Raw genomic sequence first — 23,694 nt, forward strand, 5'->3', positions numbered from 1 at the left:
CCATTCTCATGACATGAGAGGTAGATGGGGCACATGGGTGGGCTTATTAGCCCTGCGCTGCCTGTATGGGGGGATGTGTTGGGCTACAGCACTGTGGGTCCAGGCTGGTGCCCAAGAGCCCAGTCATGCCTGGTGCTGGCTCTGGTCTTACAGATTGTGATGGGACAAAGGGAAGGAGACATGCAAATGTTTACCTGTTGTCCATGTTTTCAGTATGCTGAAACGATGCAAAAATCTATGATTATTTTACAATTCAAATAGTTATTTTTACCGGTCAGATCTTTTCAGTTGTGCTTAATGTGAGCCACCACGCAGCCCCAGAAATATGTGAAGCTTAATATTATTTATGTTGCTATTTACTATAGCTCTCCTCCTCCCACTTTACGACTGTGACTCCTGTTATTAATTCTTCAGGGATGTTCTGGAATATAGATGGAATTTGAGTTATGGAATTATATCTAACTACCCTACAGCTGGAACATAATTCATCCTCCACCTAGGTTTATACAACACAGTTTACCATTGGAAGCTGAAACAATAAAGGGGGCATCTTGAATGCTTAATTTCACTTGAAGGTCTTTGTCTTGTCCTAACATTATTTCAGAAAAAGGTGCTGGGTTCTTCCCCCGCCTTCAGCTAAATTCAGCATATATCAAAATTCCACAGCACTCAAAGGCTGCGTACAAAGGATAACTTCTCAGAGTCTTGGGAATGGGGTATTGTACTACCCCCAGTTCAAATGAGTGTGCATGCACACTTTCAAGTTTTGTGCATCTGGTCATGATCTTGGGTCAAGCCAGTTTTACATGTTTTCTTTGCCAGGGAAGAGGAGCATGTTATAGATAACTATATGTGGGAAGATGACTTGGACAGCCACTTAGCCTTGAGTTTCTTAAAATCCTGGGACTCTGAACATTTTGGAAGTGGCTCAAAATCCCAAACTGAATGAGAATCAAACATGCTCTTCATGAGCTCCCTGTCAGAATGGGAAGAACCCTGATTGTATGCTGGAGTGAACGCCTCTCTGAATGACGACCTACTCATACCCTAGCGATTGTGCTTACTGTTGTGGTGGGATTAGCTTCTGTGGGCTTCTTTTTGTGTGTGATTTACAGCAGGGAGGGTGAACACCAGCGTCTTTGAACACTACCCCACTGCATCTTTTCACATCTTCCAGTGGTGGCTGGTGCCCATTGAGACTAATAGGGCAGAAAGCAGAGGGGTCCAATGACAGCCAGAGCCAGAGCCAATGACCGCCAGAGGCAGCTAATTCTAGTTTTGTCCCCACCCTCCTCCAAGCTGAGTTCTACAAGGAACAACACTGAGACTTACGAGGAAGCAGCAGAAAGGCAGTGCCACCTCTTGGACTGGTTGTAAGTAAGAAGACAGGCAGGTGGGGTGTGTGGTTAACACTAGTCTGAGGTTGGTGGGGCAGGGCTCCCCTTCACCCTAACGCAGCAGCCTCCACTGCTATGTTCCTAACCCATACAAAAAAGAAAAGAACAGAGCAGCTAAGTCTGGGAAAGAAGACGGAGAGGAACTTTCCACCCCCTGCCACTGTGTGGATTACTCACTTCCTCAGCAGGCCTGTCAGAGGCCTGCTTGGAGAGAAGATGTTCTTTGAGGTAATGCCTATGGGTAGCCCTGGAACCTATAAAATGGCAGCTGGTGACCTCTTGCAAAGCTGAGTTTATCTCTTGTTTTCGAGTGCCATTTCCTGTTACTGCATGTGTGTGTGCGTGTGTGGCTGCAACACAGCCATTTGCCACTTCAGCACTCTCCTTGCCCCCCCCCCGAGAAGAAGGGGAAGGGGATGCATTGGTGTGGTGTGGGTTGCTGCTTCAGTCAGGGCTGTGGAGTCGGAGTCGTGGAGTCAGAGTCGGGAGCAATTTTGGGTGGAGTCGGAGTCGGTAGAAATGTACCAACTCTGACTTCCAAATAAATTTTGATTGACAAGAAGCAATTTTGGGTGGAGTCGGAGTCGGAGAGTAGAAAAATAGAGGAGTCGGAGTCGGAGTCGAAGGCTTGGCGTACCGACTCCACAGCCCTGGCTTTAGTGCAGCCCTTTCTACTCATCTGTCCAGGAACTCCTGCATATCTGTCTCTAAACTCCAGCACAGAAAATTCTGGGTCCTGCTTTAGAACAGTGATGGGGAGCCTATGGCTCTGCATATATTGTTGGACTCCAACTCTCATCAGTCTCCAGCCAGCATGGCCGATGGTCAGGGAAGATGGGCGTGGTAGCCCAGCAACATCTGGAGGGCCACAGGTTCCCAGCCCTGCTATAGAGTATACTAAGCTTAAGCAGGACACCCCTAACGTATCTCTCAGTGAAATTAATAAAAATGGTTAATGGCAGAATAATCCTTTCTGGTGTTGATAGATCCTTATTTATCAGTTTCCAGAAGTCTTAGCAGCTGGATTCTCCCCTGCAACCTCTGGCTCAGGTGCATTGGTACTGCAGTAGAGTGGCAACAGGATTATGTGTGGTGTGTCCCATATTTTTGCCCATGTACATACACACAGTACATGTACAGAGGCTTGCTCTCTTATACAGCAGCTTTCACTTTGATTTATTTCTGCACTTCTGGCTTGTTATTCACAAAGATTAATTCACTGATGCTTATTACATGAAATTCAGAGGGGGGAAAGGTAAAATGTGTTACAGGCAGAGAAGAGTTCATAGAAAGCTAACAGAGTAATGCCTTTAAGATAAATTTGCTTCTCTCAAATTTGTTACTGTTTTCTTCTTTTAATATTTAAGAATATTTAATATATTTTAGACCAGCTGGTATAGCACAGTGGGGAGGAGAGCCTGGCTGGGAGTCCAGAGTCTGTGAGTTCAAATCCCTGCTCGAGTGTCCTGGGTGTCAAGGGCCAGCTAAAGATTACCCCACAGTGAGTGACTCAGGGGTTACGTGCCCTGCCACCTGTGCAGCCGTGGGCAAGCTGCATAGTCCCAAGGAGCCCAGTTGCCCCCCAGCTGGCAGTTGCGGACAAGGAAGGGGCTGGCTTGTGCAGCTGTGGCAAGCCGAGTAGGCCCTAGCCAGCTGGGGAGGACTAGACTCAGAGGGATGCAATGGTAAACCCCCTCTGAATACCGCTTACCATGAAAGCCATAAGCTATAAGTCGGGATCGACTTGAAGGCAGTCCATTTCCATTTTCCAATATATTTTAGAGTTTTTTTCCCTATCCTTTCTTAAGGACCACAACATTTATTTAGCTCATTTCATTCTTAACAGCAGCCTTGGTTGGTGGGCTGGACCGCGAGTGATTTCCTAGGACTTCACAACGAGCCATATGATTGCCAATGAATTTGTACCATTCTTTAGTTACACAATTACTCATTTCACATTTGCAATGAAACTTCATTGCAAATCTAGCCTGTTTATCTGTTAACTTGCCATATTAAAACAAGATAAAGATGGATGCAGTTAACTATTTCATGTCTGTAACCAATATTGAGCCTTGGTGGTTCTGGACAGAGGTTGTATGAATGTATCAAGCTGCCTTAAACCAAGTGAGGCCATTGGTCCACCTAGCTCACCCCCCTTTCTTTTTTCATTGCTCTCTCTTGTCCAGTCTCTCTCTGTTTCTTCTCCCCATGCCCCCATCTAATCTTTTCTGTTGACCCTTTTCACCTTCTCTCTCTCTGTTCTTTTTTTTATCCTTCAAGGAATTGCTCTTGAGAAGGGATAGGGAGAAATGCCCATGTCACTAGGAGGTCCGGTCTGTATCCTTTTACCTTATGAATGACAAATCAGTTGAACAGGTAAGGTGAAGGAAGAGAGATTCTTGCTTCTCAAGTGTGCCTAAGGCAGCCTTTCCCAACCAGTGTGCCTCCAGATGTTGTTGGACCACAACTCCCATCAGCCTCAGCCAGCATTGCCAGTGGTCAGGAAGATGGGAGTTGTGGTCCAACAACATCTGGAGGCACACTGGTTGGGAAAGGCTGGCCTAAGGAAACAATGATTTGATAGTCAGAAAGATCAGCTGTAGTAATTATCAGGGGATAGGGAATTTATGGCACTCCAGATGTTGCTGGGCTACAACTCCCATCCCCGCTGATCATTAGCCACATTGGCTTGTGCTGATGGTAGTTGCAGTCTAACAACAAATTTGGTTCCCCAATCCTGTTTTAGATAAAACAGAGTCTGGAAACAAGAGGGGCAGGAAAGAAGAGTCAGCATTGGCTTTACATAGGCCTAAAATTTCTCCCAGGAGCCCTGACACAAAAAAAGCATTTTCTTGCAAAAATGTCAGGATAAGTCAAAATGGACTGGAAGTGTGAATCAATGGGCATTTACAGTGATATATTTCCACACAAAATCAGTGGGACAGTACAAATATAGGTTGCATTGGGCATAAGTCTGGCTTCAAACAGGAGAGGTGGGTGGGATGATGCCATGGCACTGGCTTCCCAGCAGCTGCATCACTGCCAGGGTGTCAGCAGAGCAGGGAGCTAGCAAAGTTGGGATGGGATGGGTGAACTGGCAGAGCCAAACTGGAACTCCTGTTGGTGTGCCCACCAACACCAGCGCTGTCCCACCCCACTCCATTGGCTGCTTCTGGTTCCAAGCTGTGGGCATTTTACCAGTGCATGGGAAAACACCAAAATCCTTAAAGGGTACATGAAAATTTGCAAACACAATCTATATTTTACTTGATGGCTGCAGTCGAGCTAAAAAGGCTTGGACTCTCCTCCATCCCTGCTAATAAAATACTTGTATTATAAAGAACATACTGGAAGACTGGAGAATGTTCTCAGTAATAGAATCTGGGTTGTGTCCTCATCTCCTCCATTCCTCATATCCACAGCAATTTTGGTGACCGATGATTCAGTCATCTTGGTAAAAAGCCAATGAGTAGGTCCTGAGTGAATTTTCCAAGGTCAGCTTTGTTTGCCAGTACAACCATAAGACTCTGTTGCAATCTCTGTTTTGAGGAACGCATGCACACTTCTTATTTTCCTCAGAATCTCAGCAATGTTGATATTACATTTGCTCAAAGCAGTTCCTTTGGCAGGAAGTCATAATCAAAGACAAACCTCAATAAGTCCAAACAAGACTGACCTATTTTGGTTCACTGTGCAAAAAGATATTAGCTGGCTTTTTCTGCCACCTAGTGGTTGCACACTGAATTCTTTACTTTAGCTAATTGCAGAAATTTTCCATCAGTCTCAGCTCAGTCCCGGGAAATCAGTAACAATAAATCTGTTGTTTACAAAGGAAGCAGGAACTATTTTGCCAGTTGGAACAGCCTCATTAAAGAGAAATTGTGAGGTCATTATTATTCCCATTCATGCTCTGGAATTTTATTTAATATATTTATTTTAGTGCTCTTATTCCTTTACCTTTCCTTTTTTTCCCTTCTAGCTCCTGGTCTCTTGTAATTGAGGGAGACAAATTTTAGAACTATTTGGGCCTGGCAACCAAGAGGTTTTTTGTGTCTTTAAAATTTGTGAAGGGGGAAGGGAGAATTCCACCTTGTGGTTTTTCTCATTACAGAGTTGCAAGAACACCTGCACTTGGCTGAATTTCTCTTCTCCTAAAGATACAGAAGCAATCTCAGGGATTGAACCTGGCAACCCTAACCCCAGTAGGAGCACCAGATTTGCTTCAATGAGGCATCCATACAGTCCTGGCCTCGCCACCGCCTCTTCCTCCTGTTAAGTGTCAGCAATGTTTGCTGCTAGGAGGCTATTGTTAAGGCTCTGTCACACTGAATGAGCTGCTCCTGAAATTGAATATGCAATCCGAAGCTTTTCAAAAGTTTTGTCATTGAGGGAAGAGTGCTACTGACCAGGTGCATCTGAGGATGGCATGGCTTTAGGCATGTGTAGAGGGTCTTCCTCCTCTGTATGGTGTAATCACAGCTGTGGCTGAGAGGAAAAGCCATGGACAAAGAAATTTGGGACAGACTGGAAGGACTCTATTCAGGTGGCAACCTTACATAGAACTAAAAGGGGACTTTTATATCATCGTGATAGCTGGATTAGCACAATGGGGAGGAGAGCCTGGCTGGGAGTCCAGAGTCTGTGAGTTCAAATCCCTGCTCGTGTCTCCTGGGTGTCAAGGGCCAGCGAAAGATCACCCCCACAGTGAGTGGCTCAGGGGTTATGTGCCCTGCCACCTGTGCAGCTGTGGGCAAGCTACATAGTCGAAGGAGCCCAGTTGCCCCCCAGCTGCCAGTTGTGGACAAGAAAAGGGCTGGGTTGTGCAGCTGTGGCAAGCCAAGCAGGATTGGATGGGTCGGAGAAAGAGGCTGCTTTAGTATGTCAGACAGTGAATTATACCGTATGCATGAGGGAGAAGTGGATTGGAAATCTGTTCAGGACCCTTCCAAGCAGATTTAGTGCCACAAAGCAGTTGATACCTTTATTTCATGCTGATAATATTTCCTACTGAGATTGTGCAACAGGAACCATGAATTATCAGCTCATGTTAGGCATCAAACCTCAAAACATCCCAGGTTAGATGTTTTTTGTCCTGCAAGCAAAGAAGTGAGTGTGGGTAATGACACATCTGTTTCATTTCTCTATTCTTTGACAATTGGCAGAATAACGTTTCTTGAGTTAGGGTACAAACTGCAACACAGCTAATACCTTTCTTACTCTTCACATCTGACTTGAATTATGACAAATGGGTCAACTGATGCTCTACCATGCTTCATGATCTTCAGACATCCTTGCCTGTCTGTCTGTCTATGTGCCTAAGGGTACCACAAATATTATTTTAGTGGGAAGAGAATGGGAGTGGTCCTCAGGCTTTTGCATTCCCTTTGCCCACTTTTGTTTGTGTAAAAAGAACTGAATGCCTGAATTGAATGTTCATGTGATTTATTGAGCTTAGGAGCCTTTCAAATAATTAATGTAGTCTGGGTCTCTCCATTTTCAAGTCTGTGTTTTATGGTTGTGGTGAGTTTTCTTGTTGTGTATATGATACTTTTGATATAATGATTTTATGTCTTATTTTGTGCTTAAGTGTTTTTGTACTTCCTAGGGGCTGCTGCCCCTGTGTACTCCATGTGCAAACCTGCCACTCCAGGAATGGCAATCATGGGTTCTTCTACCTCCCTTGCCACCTCCTCCAGTGTCCCCAGGTATTGAAGCATGGCCACCACCTCACTTGTTTCACATGCCTAATGCCTGCCCATCACGCACCCACTTACACTTTGCAGTTGGTCACTCATACAAGACATCTGCCTTGCCATTGTCCAGCTGATTAGGGTGAGGAGGCAGTCTGCTGAGAGCAGCAGCATGGGAAGGAGGGACGCAGCAAGAAGCAGCAGGCAGCTGGCCTGGTAATCTGCTGCTGTTGCTGCTGCTGTAGCTGCTGATCTTGACAGTCTAGTAAGAGGAGTAGTGTGGGAAGGAGGGAGGTGGCGAGAAGCCAGCTTGGTAATCTGCTGCTGCAAATACTGATCTGGAGGCCGGCTGCTGCTTCTGGCTGCCTTTTTCCATCGTGTGCAAGCTTCTCCTGTTGATCCATCTCTTCAGTATAATTGACTGGGTGGCAGTGGCGACACTGTAGTTTGCAGCGTCACCTGTCTGTGGCAAAGCAAACTGCAGCATGATGACTTCTGAAGTTTTTATGTATATAGAAAAACCCCTGTTTGTAGAATGCTCTTTTCGGGAGGACACACGTTTGGCACCAACCTTAACATCATTTTGGCACCAGGCAACAACATTTTTCTTTTGTTGGGCATTTGGGAAGTACGAATGATATGGTATTGTTAAATCTGTTTTTAATATGTTCATGTGATTTTATTATTGCTTTTTTTTTACTTGGATTTAAATGGCTTTGTGACCTTTTCAGTGGAAATTGATGCATAAATTCAGTAAACCTAAACTTTACATTGTTTTTATACTCATTTATTGAAACCAGAGAGAAAATGTAGTAAATAAATAAATAAATAGACAAAGAGATGCTTTAAAGAGATTTCAGTGTCCCAGAGTTAAGGGAGATTCCATGTTCCAACAACAGCCCATGCTGGACTCCTGCTGGGAGGAAGGACAGGATATAAATCAAATAATAAATAAATAAACGGCCGAATCTCTTGGCTGGAATGTTCACTTCTCCCTGCAGTGTGATCAAGAGTTGGGTGGAGTAAAGGAGTGCATGAGACTAAGGCCAGTTTTCATTCTCTCCCAAGGAAGAATTACATGTTCTATTTGTATCTGATTTGAAAATAATAAGAGTTTCACATATTCCTTTATCTTAGTGTAAAGATACGTATGTGCAAGTGTGACAATATTTATAAGTGTATCCAAATAATACAGTTTAAGAACTGGTGCAGTTCAGAACTTAAAAGGCAGAAATTGTAAGCCTATCTCATGCAGTTTTGCAAGGCTTGTTTATATCTCTCACTTCCAATGCTTGCCAAGGAGTGCTGGTTGCGGTTGTGGTGTGCAGTACAATGAACTATTGGGAATGGCACAGGAGGACCCCCATGCTGATTCTGTCCTGCCACCAGTGCAGACAATAGCATCACATTCTCATCAGTGTGCTCCTACCCATACTCCAAGCTACAGTGCTGAGTCCATTCTCTTGATCCATTTCAGTTGGGATTCAGGGTTGGTACCTGGGTTTGGTACTGAAACTGCCTTGGTCGCCCTGTATGTTGACTCTGTCAATCCTCCTTGATCTTTCAGTAGCTTTTGATACTGTCGACCATGGTATCCTTCTGGGGTGACTAAGTTGGGTGTTGGGGCACCACATTGTGTTCGTTCCCTTCCTTCTTGATGGCTGGCTCCAGAAGGTGGTTCTTGCGAAGCATTCTTTGGCTCTGTGGGTTCTACAGTGTGGGGTTTTGCAGGGGTCGGTTCTGTCCCCTATCTACATGAAAATGCTGAGTGGGGTCATATGGAGCTTTGGAGTGTGTTGTCATCAGTATGCTGATGACATGCAGCTCTATATCTCCTTTTCATCTGCTGCAGGTGAGGAAGTAGATGTGCTGAACCAGTGCTTGGTTGTGATAATGGACTGGATGAGGGTCAGTAAACTGAAGCTTAATCCAGAAGACTAAGATGCTGTTGGTAGGTGGTTCCTCTGACCTGTTGAGTGGTGTGTGGCTTGCCCTAGATGGGGTCACACTCCCTCTGAATGGGTTTGTAGTTTGAGGTTTTTCCTGGACCTATTGTTGTTGCTTGAGGCATAGGTGGCCTCAGTGGAATGAAGCGCTTTCCATCACCTTAGGCTGATGGTCCAACTGTGACCCTGGCTGGACAGGGATAACAGTAATCTATGCTTTGGTAAACTCAAGGTTGGATTATTGCAATGTGCTTTCCATGGGGTGCCTTCTGGAATGCCTCTCCTGATATGAACCTGCCTGACTCTTAGATCTTCTGAAGCCTTCTACAGGTCCTCCCTCAGAGGGAGGCTTGGAGGGTGCTGACAAGGGAGAGGACCTTTTCAGTTGTGGCTCCTTTTCTGAGGAATATGTTCCCCAGTGAGATCTGCCTGATGCTTTCATTGACATCTTTTTGGTGCCAGGTGAAGACTCGCCCCTCCCCGGTGTTTGATAGACTAATGGTGTTTATATTAGTACGCTGCCAAAGCTTTCTGTGGCTATATAGGAGTGGTAGTTTTATTATTTTGTTTTATGGTATGATATATTTATTTTGGTTTTTAACAATGTGGAAAGTCGCTTGGAGACCTTTGCTTAATAAGTGACTCATAAATCTAATAAATAATAATGTTGCTGCTGCTGCTGATAAAAATTTGGACAGTTGTGTCAATGGGTTATATTCAAGTAAGTCTTACTCAGAGTAGATCCAGTGAACCTAAATTAGGCATGCTCATTAACTTTAATGAGTCTATTCCAAGTAGGACTAGTGCTGAATACCGCGCAGGTCCTTCATTTTCACATAATGTTAAACCATGTTTTAGTATTACATGCATGAAAGGGTTAACCTGAGCAAAGCCTTGGGCTTGCATGTTCCCCTCTCCTTCCACATCAGCAGGACTTTCCTGACATTGAACTTCACTTTCTCAGAATCCCAAATTTCCATTGCATATGATTTACCACAAAATCTAGTCATGGCTTATGGGTCATGAAGTTGGCTTGTTTAACCAGAGTTTGTTATAAACCACGACTCACGGTTCATATGTAACAGGAAGCCTGGATTCATTCCAGCATGTGCACATTTTGTGTTATGTGCAAACATGGCCAACCGTTCTGTGAAGAAGTGCATGAAACTCAGGAGAGGTGTTCATTTTGTTGCAAACTCTTTCTTGTGTGTAGTAGGCATGTGTTTTTATTAGCTTTTATTCATTTATTTTTTTTCTGTACAGTGCCATGCACATTGATGGTGCTCTATAAATAAATAAATAATAGTAAAATGAAGCCACTTACATTGCCTTCTGTTCTTTTTTCTTGTAGAACTAGATGCTGAAGAGGTTGCCTGCACGCAGAATGGCCAGTTGTATCTGAACAGAGATATCTGGAAACCATTACCATGCCAGATTTGTGTCTGTGACAATGGAGCCATTCTTTGTGATGAGATCCAATGTCATGACATGCTGGAATGTGAAAGTCCACAGGTTCCTCCTGGAGAGTGCTGTCCTGTGTGCCCAAACACAGCCCGAAATGGTTTTGAAGGGGCTATTGGTAAGACTGCTTGCCTCACCTAGGCTTACACAATTGCCTGAATCAATGTAGTACAGGAGATGGACACTTGTGCATCACAACCACACCTATAATGCTCATAACATAAGTAGTGGTACAGCTATATGCATTCATGATTCATGCAGTCTTTCCCCCTACAAAAATGGAAAAGAGGAGACCAAGTTAACTGACTGCATATAGAGATGGACAAACCCTATTTCTAGCTCATGTCAGTTTCACATTTGTTCACTTACAACTCCATTTTGTCCTGTTTCTGTATTAATTGGTGATTTTTTAAAAAACAAAACCAACTGGACAAACCTCCCAATTAAATATTTAAATACGTATTTTAAAATATATTTTCTCTCAGAAAATCCATTTCTAGATGGATCTGTTTCCCCCCTCAGAATATGTCTTTATATACATTGTGTTCTTTTAAGCTGAGAATGGTGTCAGAACCTTCAGGAAGTGCAAAAGCTAAGGGATAATTAAGTTTTGATCTGCACATTAGTCTGAGGTGTGTGGATCATGTCGATTCATACTAAAGTTCACAAAGATCAAATCCCTCAAGCAGACCTAGGTGGAGATATGGCCATGCACCACAGGTTATGTGTGAATATGGGAGGAGGATGCATAGGGTAGCATATGGCCAAAATAGGTTCAGTACCTCTTGAAAGTTCTAGCTTCTTGAAAGTTCGGACTAAAATCCAGAGTGGATTCACTGCCCCACTGATATTGGAGCCACCAGTCTCCATTGTGCCTATCCTCTCCACCATTCTGCTCTAGCAGCTGGACCTGTGTGCACTGTCTTGCATTGCTTCCATAGTACCCCCCCCCGAATTGCCATCCATTGTTCAATTCACTCTTTATGGGGATCCAAATGATATTACTGTCATATTGTAGTTACATTTTTTAATTTTCATATTGTAAAGCAAACTGGTACTGTTTTGGTATACAAATGAAGGAAACCAGCAATCAAAGCTTTGCTCTCCCCCCCCCCCCCGATAGAAACAGAAACTGACAATGGGAAATTATGAAAGGCTATTCAAGGACAATTACAAGGCTATTCTTTACTAATCCCTCAGCTGTGATCATCAGGAAAGAGCAAGGTCAGGACCTGCAATCAAGAAATGTTTAATTAACATTGAAATAACTTCTATTGAATGAGACTTACTCCTGAATAAACATTAAAGAAGGGCCTTGATGTTGGGGGAAGGCATTGTTAGATAATTTAGCACATAATTTTAATTCAATTTTCAGCCAGTTATAGAGAAGCAGCGCCTCAGCAGTTTAAGAATTCTAGTGTGAATGGATTCTAGTCAGACTACTGGCAGGAGCGGCAGTCATTTGTTCAGTGGGGAGAGTGGCAGTAGCAGATAGCATGGTGGGACAATGACCTCCTGGCAGCTGAGTTGCTGCTGTTTACTGGGAAGTAGAGGGGTGAGGCAGCAGGGACATCGACGCAATGCAAGTGCACTGGCAGAGTCAATCCGATGCTCCTCTTTGTGGTTTTGCACCATGCCAACCTCCTCCCTACCATTCCCTCACCCTCCTTGTAAGGAATAACGACTCAGCTATTGGGAGGTCAGAGAGTGGCAATGATCCACCATGGCATCTGCTATTGGGGAGTGGGCGGACTGAATCTAGTCTCCTGCCCCCTCATCCCCCCTCCTAAACATGTAATCATTTGCAGTAGGTATAGACCTGGCTCAGCTAGAGAACTGTGGCACAATATATATTTAAAACTCTTTTTTCCACTGTCAAGATTGAAAAACAAAACTGCCAACAGTTAGACTAAACCAATGCTATTTTCTTCCAAAATTCAAACCATACAATTTGTGTTTTTAAACAGGAAAGGTTTGTTGAACTTTTAAACTGCAGTTGTCTTGAAATAGTTCATTTCCTTTGTATGTCAAAAGAAATATAAACTGGATTTTTCACTCATTGTCAAAGGAGGAACCTATAGTGGAAGGAAATCTTTGAATTTCTGACCTTCCTTTATGCTGGAAGCAAGCCAGTCTCTGCTTAAGCATGTTTGACATGTGCTGAGTAATTTTACTGCAGAGTATGGTGACTTCTGAAAAAGTGTTCTAAAAAAGAATATATATTAATTCAGCTTTTAGATTACTGTTGATGACTTGGAGTGTGAACACAAGATGTGCAGCTGGCTGTTGTCATATTAACAAGATATGGCATGCTTGAATAAGCAGATGGATGGTACATGTCTGGAGTGCATTTAGGAGCTTTTAGGCCAAAGGCTGAGTATTTCATTCACACAAGCAGAAAGAAGATGATATCAAAGCTGCAGACTGCTTGAATGCTTTAGATATGCTAGTCTATGTCCCATCGAAGAATTTATTTTTATGTTAGGGTTTGACTTCACAACTGGCCATTTGCTAAAAATCAGTATGCATATTAGAAGTGATTGATGAAACATATTCTGCTAGCCAGCTGTAGTTGTTGTGAAGTCAGATAAAAATGATGATAGGACAGTATTTAGAAAAATATTTTTTGAATTATTTGTGCTTGCTGTCCAACTTTTGATTGCATGTAATAAAACAGTTAAATATAAATGCAAATTATCTACATCAAAGGAAGCTTTAGAGCAGGCCTGGTGCCTGCAGGCTGCCAGGTGGGACACTGGCTGAGGGACCCTGTGTGCTCCTGCTCCATGATCCCTGCCAGCATCAGGTCGCAGGGCACAACCAAATGGTGGTGCGGCTCGTAGAGTGGGAGCTCCACTCTCCCAAGCAACACTACTCCCGTGGGCACACACAGCTGGCACATGCTTAAATATGCCTGGTTGCTCCACCTCTTGCATTGCCTGCCATCACCCAAGATGGAGGTGAGGGTATGTTGATGTTCCCACTGCCATCTTGGATGACGGCAGGCATGTGTGCTGATGCTCTGACACAAGAGGTGGCATGACCAGCTGTATAAAAAGCCCATGGGTGGGAGCAGGGGTCCATAGTAGTCTGGTGCCCAAGGGCCATACATTCTGCTGCTGGCCCTGCTTTCAAGGATCAGCAAATGTTAGATTAAATATGCAGTCCTGTGGCCGCTTACTTGGAAGTAAGCCATACTGAACACAGTGGGACTTACCTGTAAGTAAACATACATTGGATTGTGCTCTGAGTGAGGATTGGTGGAGAACAGTTTTATTTACTGAATAAATGAAAGTTCATCTGTGAAATAAGCAAAATAAAATTCTGCATTCCTGAAATAGAAAGTATCTCTGCCCACATGATGCCTTAAGCAATTTCCCCTCATTCATAAAGCACATATTTATGTAACTGATAAAATTAATCATCTGTACACTAAATTATGAATAGTAGTGAGATGAATACTGTAGTATATGGTGGAAACTGAACTGCAGTGGAAGAGAAACAGCATTGATTGTGATGAAGACGGGTCAGAATGGAAATTGCTGCCTTCTTACATCCCTAGTCTTCTGTCTCTGTTCTTCCCTTTTCTATCAGTACCATTCAGCCCAATCAGTAGCATCTAGCCAGAGAATGTCAGAATCTCTCTCCTTCAGAGGACAAATTCATATTGTAATCCATCAATGAGAGCTTTCTTTTCCTTTTACCAATTGCAGCGCAGCATTTTTATTGGGCTTGTGACTGGGAAGGGAAGGGTTAAAACTTCATTTTGTGTACTGCAGTCCCAATGGAAATCCACCCCTGCACCTAGGATCAAATAATTTAAAAGAATTCCCTGACATATTCAAGTACTTGAAAGGTTGTCACACAGAGGAGGACCAGGATCTCTTCTCAATCATCCCAGGACATAGTGCAGGACACAGAATAATGGGCTCAAGTTTCAGGAAGCCAGATTTCAACTGAACATCAGGAAAAACTTCCTAACTGTTAGTGCAGAACAACAATGGAACGAATTACCTAGTGAGGTGGTAGGCTCTCCAGTACTGGAGACACTCAAGAGTTAGCTGGACAAACACCTGTCAGGTATGCCTTAAGTTGGATTCCTGCATTGAGCAGGGAGTTGAACTCAATGGCCTTATAGGCTCTTTCCAACTCTCGTATTCTATGATTCTCAGACTGCAAGCCAGACAATGTAACATGTAGTTAGGCCCTAAACAATATGAACACTGATGTTGAGCACTTTTTGTTCTAACTCCTATGGCATACTGTTCTCTGTGTGTGCTCAAATGATAGATCACACACATAAAGAAGATTCTGTAGCCTGTATGAGTAATGAGTATAATATCAAATATTATAAATGCTGGGTGTTCAGAATTTGACTTTACAAAACACATGACGGGGGAAGAACGTGCACAAGCATGCTAGCAGCTTCCATCACCTGACTGCATGTTTAGTAAAGTCATGTTCTGAATGCCTGAATAGGGTTCATGTAGCTCATAACTTTAGGTGTGGAAATCACTGTGTGTACAAGTGTTGGGAAGCCAACTGTACTAATTTATATTGTCTTGTTTTCCTTTTTCCAGGTAGAGGACGGAAGGTAAGCTTATTATTTTTATTTAGTTCCCTCTGTTAATCCATTAAATAAACCTCCATCCTTTATTGGGCCTGGTTGCAAAGCGTCATGATGATTTGTTGTTGTTGTTATGTGCCTTCAAGTCGACTATGACTTATGGCGACCTTATGAATCACCGACCTCCAACAGCATCTGTCGTGAACCACCCTGTTCAGAACTTGTAAATTCATGTCTGTGGCTTCCTTTATGGAATCAATCCATCTCTTGTTTGGCCTTCCTCTTTTTCTACTCCCTTCTGTTTTTCCCAGCATTATTGTCTTTTCTAGTGAATCCTGTCTTCTCATGATGTGTCCAAAGTATGATAACCTCAGTTTCATCATTTTAGCTTCTAGTGATAGTTCTGGTTTAATTTGTTCTAACACCCAATTCTTTATTTTTTTCGCAGTCCATAGTATGCACAAAGCTCTCCTCCAACACCACATTTCAAATGAGTTGATTTTTCTCCTATCCGCTTTTTTCACTGTCCAACTTTCACATCCATACATAGAGATCTGGAATACCATGGTCTGAATGATCCTGACTTTAGTGTTCAGTGATACATCTTTGCATTTGAGGCCCTTTTCTAGTTCTGTTATAGCCTTCTTCTGATTTCTTGACTATTGTCTCCATTTTGGTAAATGCCTGTGCCAAGGTATTGATAATCCTTGACAAGTTCAATGTCCTCATTGTCAACTTTACAGTTACATAATTTCAAGAAACTTCAAGGAACCATAAACACCACTTCTCTCACAAATTAATTAATGTGCAAGAGCAAATGTTTGAAAACTGCCAGAATCTTTCCGGCATTAGGTAGATACTAGGACTAGGCAGAACAAGTGAAGGGGGAAGAAAACCCCAACCCTGTGATGCAAGTTTTTCTGGTGCTAGTAGAAATATGATGTACTATTGCAGTCATAGTGCAGCATCAGACCTTTGGGAGGTCTGTTGCATGTGTGTCTGTAAACACACCAGGAAATCACAGCACATGGGCATAAGTCTTTACACATACCCAGACCACGTGACAGCATTCATTTTTATTTTATGTGCTGGTGTAGGAAATGTACATCCCATCCTTCAGTAAGTATTTTCAAGGCAGTTAATAATAAAACAGTTAAAATGATGTACCAGCACATCATATCAACATAATAAAAAGCAGGAGCAGTCATATAAAGTGAGCATTACAGAGCAGAATAAAAACCATGTTCAGCTGATACTTAAAAGGCCTGAGAATTAAAACAAATCGTCACCTGGTGCTGGAAGAAAATAAGCGGACATCCCTGGGAAGGGCATTACAAAGATGGGGTGCCGCAACGGTGAAGTCCCTTCCACCAGTCTCTAGATTTGTCCTATTTTAAAAAACAGTTCATTGTGTTTATTTAGGAGGCCCAAAACATTTCACTGGAACAACTCAGTCCAAAAGGATTGTGGTGGGGAGGGGGGGATTATGATAGTTCCTTTTCAACAAACACCTGTCTCTAGTTTTCTTCATGTTGAATGATAACCTTACCTTCTGTGATCATAGAAATATAACCTGTGCAGTGCAATCCTGTGCATGCTTACTTAGAAATACATCCCAATTTGTTCAATGGGTCTTGAAAATGTATATAGAGAATTGCAGCCTCAAAGTACTCTATCAAATAATTTCAGGAAATATACATGTAACTAGGGATGGAAAGATCTGTCCATTTTGGTTCTCTCTATTTCTCTTTTTCCTCCACTGACCTGAGAGAATGGGGGCAGGGGATCTGGAGGAAGCCCCAATGATGATCTCAATGCATGGGTAGATATATGCAGGAAAGGCATATATGGGACCTTAGATACCCAGGTCCTGAGTCAGGAGTGGGAAACCAATAGCCCTCCAGACGCTTGACTCTGACTTCTATCATCCCTGACCACTGGCCATGCTGGCTGGGGATGATGGGAGTCGAGGTCCAGCAACATCTGGGGGGGGGCACCAGGTTCCTCACCAGCTGAAACTGTGCTAGTAAAGATACATGTAAAAGAGGTTCTTTTCCCCTGTAGGCTGTGTGCTCTTTCTGGAGCACAGATGGATTGTTTTTGAAGGGGAGAAAGATAAGAATTAGAATGTCTGCCCCGGAAGTCTGCTGCCCCTACCAGAAGTCAGTGTTCTCTTGCAGCTCAGCTTTTCCCACCCATATCCATGATCAGACAATAGGAAACGGCACTGCTGGGCTAAAGGAGCCTAGCACTGATTTAGCACTGCCTTTAATGCTGAAAGATATATGAAGGTTTTCTAACAATCCAGGACCCCCACACACACTTTTTTTTGCTCTTGTGCAGTGTCACCATGTGTTTTATATGAAATGTGGAGTGCTGAAAAACACCTAGAGCAATCTTCGTCAATATTCTGCTGTCAGAGATAACTTTTTTTCCCTATCCTACAGGGTCAAAAAGGAGAACCTGGAGTTGTGCCAGTGGTAAGTTGTTGTTGGGTTTCTTTTGTTTCTGTTTTTCTTTTCGCTGACAACCACTTTTTATAGGATACAGAGTGGTATCCAATGCTAGCCCTACTCAGAGTAGACCCATTGAAGTTAATAAACATGACTAAACTTAGGATCATTAATTTCAGTGGATCTGCTCTGAGCAGGACTTAGTTGTATACAACCCATAGTATGTAAACCAATTTATTAAAAGCATGTTCATTCCAACTTATATTCCTCCCACGTGCCCACCCCTGAAGGTAGGTTACAATTAAATAATAACAGTTGTTCAGATAACAGCATACAGTTATCAGTAACTGGCCATGTAACAGTGTACACTGTAAAAATGTGGAAATTGCATGATTTTTACCCGTGTGTGTGCGTACATGGTATGTGTGTGTGCGTACATGGTATGTGTGTGTGCGCACGTGGTGTATAGATATGGGCTGAAATCCAACAGAGTTTGCTAGTGGAACAGATATTGTTGACAAAATGGGTTCCCCCTCCCCCCATCTCCACATGTACCCTCAGAATCTGTTTGGAAGTGTTGGGAGACCTTCTGGAACAGATTTGGGGAGGTGTAGGGTAATGTACGGGATAGGAGAGAAAGAGGAAGTCCTGTTGTATGGGCAGAAGCCCATTTGTGCAATGCTAGAAGTTGCCCACGATGAATAGTATTCAGTAATTGATTCAAAATAGTGTGATGATTTTATAGATTTGTTAGGAAGAAATTCTTCAGAATGAAAAAGCCTTGTGCAGATAGCTTGCATTAGTTTTGTGCGCTGTGCTGTTCTCAGAGCGGAATACATCTACTCTTAAATGTATCATCCTTGCTATTCCTGTGAGGTTGCAGGGGTGTGGTAGTAGTTCTATTCTGGGAGAAGAGTAGGGAGAAAAGACTTAGATAATGGCAGAGGCTTGGAGAAGACCTCCAGCATGTGGAGAAGTATATATACTTATGAGTGTGTCATTTACTTTTGTCCTTCCATTCTCCTCATGCTATTTAGCACAGGGAGCTCTCTGTTCCTGCAGAATTCAGTGTTAGAACTGTTCCAAACACTAGATAGCGAGCCTGGGTTTGTTACCACCAACTGAGAAGAGAGTTGATAGTGGGCTACAGCTAATCGCTGTTATCTCACAATTGTACTTGTATGATGTATAGTAAAATGCCTCCTGCCACATTTTCAGCTTTACATTTCGATTTGTCCTTAAAGTGTTTAAATGTACACCTAAAAAAAGAAATAGAAAAGAATAATAATGTGCAAATAGCCTCCCATCTGGAAGACTTCAAGACTCCCAAGAGCATCCTTTTGCTTTAGGAGAATCCAGGCATAAGGAATAAGCTGATTGAGTGGTGTCAGGGATCAGCATCATTGGGCATCTGCTGAGGCCCATGCTTTGGCCTAACTCTCCTTCCTCCTCGCTGGCACTGTCTGTTCACCTGTGCCCACTAAGCATTTGGGCAATGACAGAAGCAAAGAGAAACTATGATGGCGCAACTTGGTGGCACAATTTGAGCCCAGAAAGAAAGGGTAGCAACACTGATGATCATGATGATGGGGAGGGGAGCCTTGAGGGTATTGTGCCCAAGGGACCCCCAAAAAAGTGAGCAGATCTGACTGATATGTATGTGTTGTGGATTGAGTGAGAAATGTATGTCTGTGTAAAGGAGATGTGGAAAGTGAAAATAAATAGTTACCTAAAAGACCGCAATTGCCACAGCTTTTTACTGGTAGTATTTAATTTTCCTTTCCCCACTCTTGCTACTTCTGCAGAAAATCTGTGGAAATGTTAACAGAATCTGTCAGAAAGAGAGAGAAATTCTTGAAGATAATCATGAGGCACATTACCCTACAATAGATGATACACATTCCCAAATGCCGGTGTGCTGGTAAAGCTGATTTGTTCTCTTTCTGTAGGTTACAGGTATAAGAGGACGGCCTGGACCATCTGTAAGTGATCACTTACTTCAATATTCTTTAAAGAACCCTGAATATTCTCCCACTTTCTTATCTCTGGCAGCTGTTTTGATCTCTTCCTTTCCCAGCTGGATATTGCATCCTCCTTCTACTGCATGGTGAATACCCATGTTATAGATCTTATTCATGTGATTCTTACTGGCGGTTGTGCATAAAGTCTTTTGTATAAATTTCCCAATTTCTCTTCATTTCCTATTGCTCTTCCTTGAATTTAAACTTTGCATATAATATTTAGGAAACACTTTGCTTTTTCTGTGCTTTTCTGCGCCCATAGGGTCCCAAGTGCATGTTTACTTTTGCAGACACATGTGGGTGTTTGCATTGCGAACATGGGGTAGAGATAGAGTGAGGAATTACAGCAGAAGAGTGGCAGGTGGGGGAAAAGAGTAAAGCCCTCTATTTTTACCCCATGCTTCTGCGCTCCATATTGCTCCTTCCTGAAATGGCTTTTCTCTAACAACAGCTGCTGTCTGGGTTTCATTGTACTCATCTGCATGTAATATTTAGTCTCACCTTCAGTGGCAGTGGAAGATCTCAGATCCAGACTTTGGGGAAAAATAGCTTTCAGTGAGCATGCAAAAATTAAAACTATGGAAGACAGCTCAAAATGGTGACTCTTTTACCTTTCGCAATAACCAAGCTCTTCTACAATGGCAAATTGGTAATTTGTATGCATTTCTGCATGCAGTTTTCCTTGGTACATAAGCATTGATATACTACTTCCCATAGGCAGCTGGCTTCCCATAAGCATCTGGTTGGCTGCTTGTGGGCTTCCTGTGGGCATCTGGTTGGCCACTGTGAGAACAGGATGCATCAGTAGATGGGTCTTTGGCCTGATCCAGCAGGGCCTATGAATTTGTTCTACAACATTTGAAAACTTCATTTTGGGGTGCTGGCATTTTGTTCCCATGTGATGCAGAACCGGTGATCTTTGGGAAATTCTGCTTTTTTTTTTTTTTAAAAAAAGAAATGTCTCAATGATCTTTCTAAGTGAGGATAGGTCATAGTTTATGGAAGTGGTTTCTAAGCAGTCTGCTCTCAGAGAGAACTTTCTATCCTGACTTCTTTGCCAAGGAACTACTGTGCATGTGCCACAGAATTCAAGATTCTGGAGCAGATTCTATGGCACAATATCATTTCATGTGAGGTGCTGACGAGCTTTGTTGGGATTTACTGCTGTCCTGTATACTGAGAACAAGATGTGGAATATACCCAACGTTCTCCGGTGGTTCCGTATTGCAGCACAAGTAGTGCTGGGCAAGCTTATCTGCCGTTGCCAATATTCTCCCTGATCAACTCCTGAGAAGCTGTCAAGGAGCCCCAAGGGTTCCCTGCAGCAATCTGAAAACCACGATGGCAATGCAGTCAGGTAGAATACCAAAATGCACAGAGCTAAATGTAAGCGGCTTCGACTTTAACAAGAGAATCAATCCACATTTTGGGAAACAAATAATTATTTAAATTTAATTTTCAAACGGTGCTGCCATTATTACTCCTGTTATTTCAAAACAGTGTATGCGTCTATAATGGCTCTAATTGTTGGTCTAGGGGCCTCCAGGATCACAAGGACCAAGAGGAGATAGAGGACCAAAAGGAAGACCTGTAAGTTATTAAACATTCTTTAAAGAATCTAATTTAATACATTATGTGCTGTCCATTTGCAGGTGGTGAAAAGGTTTTATTTTTAAATCTTTATTGATACATTCAAATCAATACAAAGTCCATAACATTTTTTTATGTTCATTTACCGTAAAGGTAATGGTGTCGCCGCACTTATAGTGCGAGTCGTTTCCTACTCTTAGGGTGACGTCTTGTGACGTTTACTAGGCAGACCGTATATATGGGGTGGGATTGCCAGTTCCTTCCCCGGCCTTTCTTTACCCCCCCCCCCCAGCATATGCCGGGTACTCATTTTACCGACCACGGATGGATGGAAGGCTGAGTGGACCTCGACCCCTTTTACCAGAGATTCGACTTCCTCCTTCCGTTGGAATCGAACTCCGGCTGTGAGCAGAGCTTCAGCAGCGTTACTGCTGCTTACCACTCTGTGCCACGGAGGGTCCTTCATTTACCATAGCAAGAGTAAATGAAGTCCAATAAAAGAATATTAAGTCCATTTAGTAGATACATTGTCTTTCATCTATAAAATGCTAAACATGGAGGGGATAGGGTAAAATGAATGAAATTACATTGTAAGAATCACTTGAGGGGAGGAGCTGAGAAGAAATGCTTGCATATAATTCTAAATAAATTCACAGTGTTGTGGAATCCAAGAGTGGTGAGTTTGCTCTGTCATATGAGAAACAAAGGGCCACCAAATTGCAGCAAAGTCTTCTAGATTAGCTTTATCTCTCTGAACTTTCAGATGATGTGTGAGGTTTTCTGATACAGGAATAAAAATATCTTTTTTATCCCATTTGTTCAATATCATGTGCATCCTTAATCCCCCAAAGGCTGCCACAACTAGGCAAGTCCACCATAAATGAAAATAGGTGCCCTTCTCCCCACATTGGCGCCAACAAACCTGATTTGTTGTATACATGATATGAGCCATTCTCACAGGTGTATAATGCCACCTGTGTAATGTCTTTAATGAATTCTCTTAATATATGCTGACAATGATACAAGTAGTTTAGTAGTCCAGATAGAATTCAGGTCCCTTGGTCTATTTCCACACCTATATCAGCCTCTCACAAAGTTTTAATATTGAGGTTGAAGAAACCTTCAACCCCAATAAGAGAGAGTAGATGTGAGAATCTATACCCTTGTAAGAGGTTTGTAAGTGCGATCTCTTTGCATCTTATCAGAAATCAAATAATGAAGTTTCTGAATATCCAGCCATGTCACCATATTTCCTCTTAGGACCTCCTGAATTTGTACTTCTGACAGAGGAATTCCTTGGGGGGGGGAATCCTGTAGCTGACAAATATTTCTATTCTGCAATATTTTTCACAAAGCCTCTCAGCCCATAAAATAATAGGAGGGATTATGTACTATGGGAAGAAGAGAAGAAATTGCCAGGGACAGTCACTTCTGCCATCTCCTCCATACTGACAATGTACAAGACAAAAATGGATTATTAAGGTGTCTGAAAATTTGTCAAGAGAGAGGAAGCAGTAGAAAATGTGTATTTTTTACAGTTGAAAGTGTGCATTTCTGTATTGTTTCATGGTACATAAGTGCCTGACACAAATCAGAAAAAGTTAATGTGATGATATGGAATGTTCACGTTACAAACATTCCAGTTATCCAGGGAAAGAAGCTCTCAGAATGTTTGCAGTCCAGCTTCAGTAAGAGCTGGGAGGAAGTTGGCTGCATCATGGCTAGAGCTGTCTCGTTTTAAAATCTCTCCCAAGATAATCAATGAGGTACCTGCCAGATGGATGACAGCTCCCAACATCCCTGATCATTGACCATGCTGGCTGAGGCTGATGGGAGTTGTAGTCCAACAACATTTACAGACAGCAATTTGGCTACCCCTATTTGAGACAGGTGTAGCTTTGCAGGGCAGGGCGACTGGGATATGGACAAAACTAGGAAAGGTATGGGGGATTGAGTTCAGAGGCATGCTGTCTGAAGGAGAGGTACAGAGTAAACAATGGCCTAGGAGAGCAGTAGCCTGAGGAAAGAGGAGGAGAAGGAGGCTTGATCAAAAGGGCAGAAAAGTTAGGGAAGGAGTTAATGAAGGACAAGGTTCTGAAGAAACCTCACAGCGCTTAAGGTCATGATGGTGGTGCAAGCTGTAAGGGGGAGAAAGGGGAGACGAGAGTGTTAGGGAAGCTGACTAATAAACATGATGCCTAAAAGAAGCTGGACAAAGAAGCAGTGACTTGAAAAGATGAGTCCTGAGGAAACAATGGGTAATAGAGAGGTGAAGTTGAAACTAGGTGGCAAGAAGAAAAGTAGGAATGGGACACAACCCCATAGGACCTACAATCAGGAGGGAATGTGTAGTATAGGCAGGAAGGAAGCAGGCAAGGGAGAGTTGGTAGACTGGGGACTGTAGGCCAGGAAACAAGGGGACATAGGATTGCTAAGTCTACAGTCTGGACCTCGAGAAGGCTAACGTACCTTTCAGAGCTGCATAGAATGGGAATTTTGCCAGTTGTGGTTGTATTTTTATGAGCTGCAATTCTAAAGGAGGAATGAGGACCAAGATACAGTGTGTATA

The 23,694-nt window shown here is 42.9% G+C and overlaps 1 protein-coding gene across 1 annotated transcript in view; it reads left to right on the top strand.

The window, feature by feature from the left end:
• COL5A2 (collagen type V alpha 2 chain) overlaps positions 1 to 23,694 on the top strand; it is a 189,289-nt gene that overhangs the window by 73,181 nt on the left and 92,414 nt on the right. Inside the window, exons 2-6 of the mRNA XM_061608231.1 lie at positions 10,385 to 10,612; positions 15,075 to 15,088; positions 17,509 to 17,541; positions 19,464 to 19,496; positions 21,072 to 21,125. Of these exons, the coding sequence (XP_061464215.1) occupies positions 10,385 to 10,612; positions 15,075 to 15,088; positions 17,509 to 17,541; positions 19,464 to 19,496; positions 21,072 to 21,125 (362 nt within the window). The remainder of the gene's footprint in view (positions 1 to 10,384; positions 10,613 to 15,074; positions 15,089 to 17,508; positions 17,542 to 19,463; positions 19,497 to 21,071; positions 21,126 to 23,694) is intronic.

This window comes from Rhineura floridana, chromosome 2, assembly GCF_030035675.1.
Source record: "Rhineura floridana isolate rRhiFlo1 chromosome 2, rRhiFlo1.hap2, whole genome shotgun sequence".
Taxonomy (NCBI): domain Eukaryota; kingdom Metazoa; phylum Chordata; class Lepidosauria; order Squamata; family Rhineuridae; genus Rhineura; species Rhineura floridana.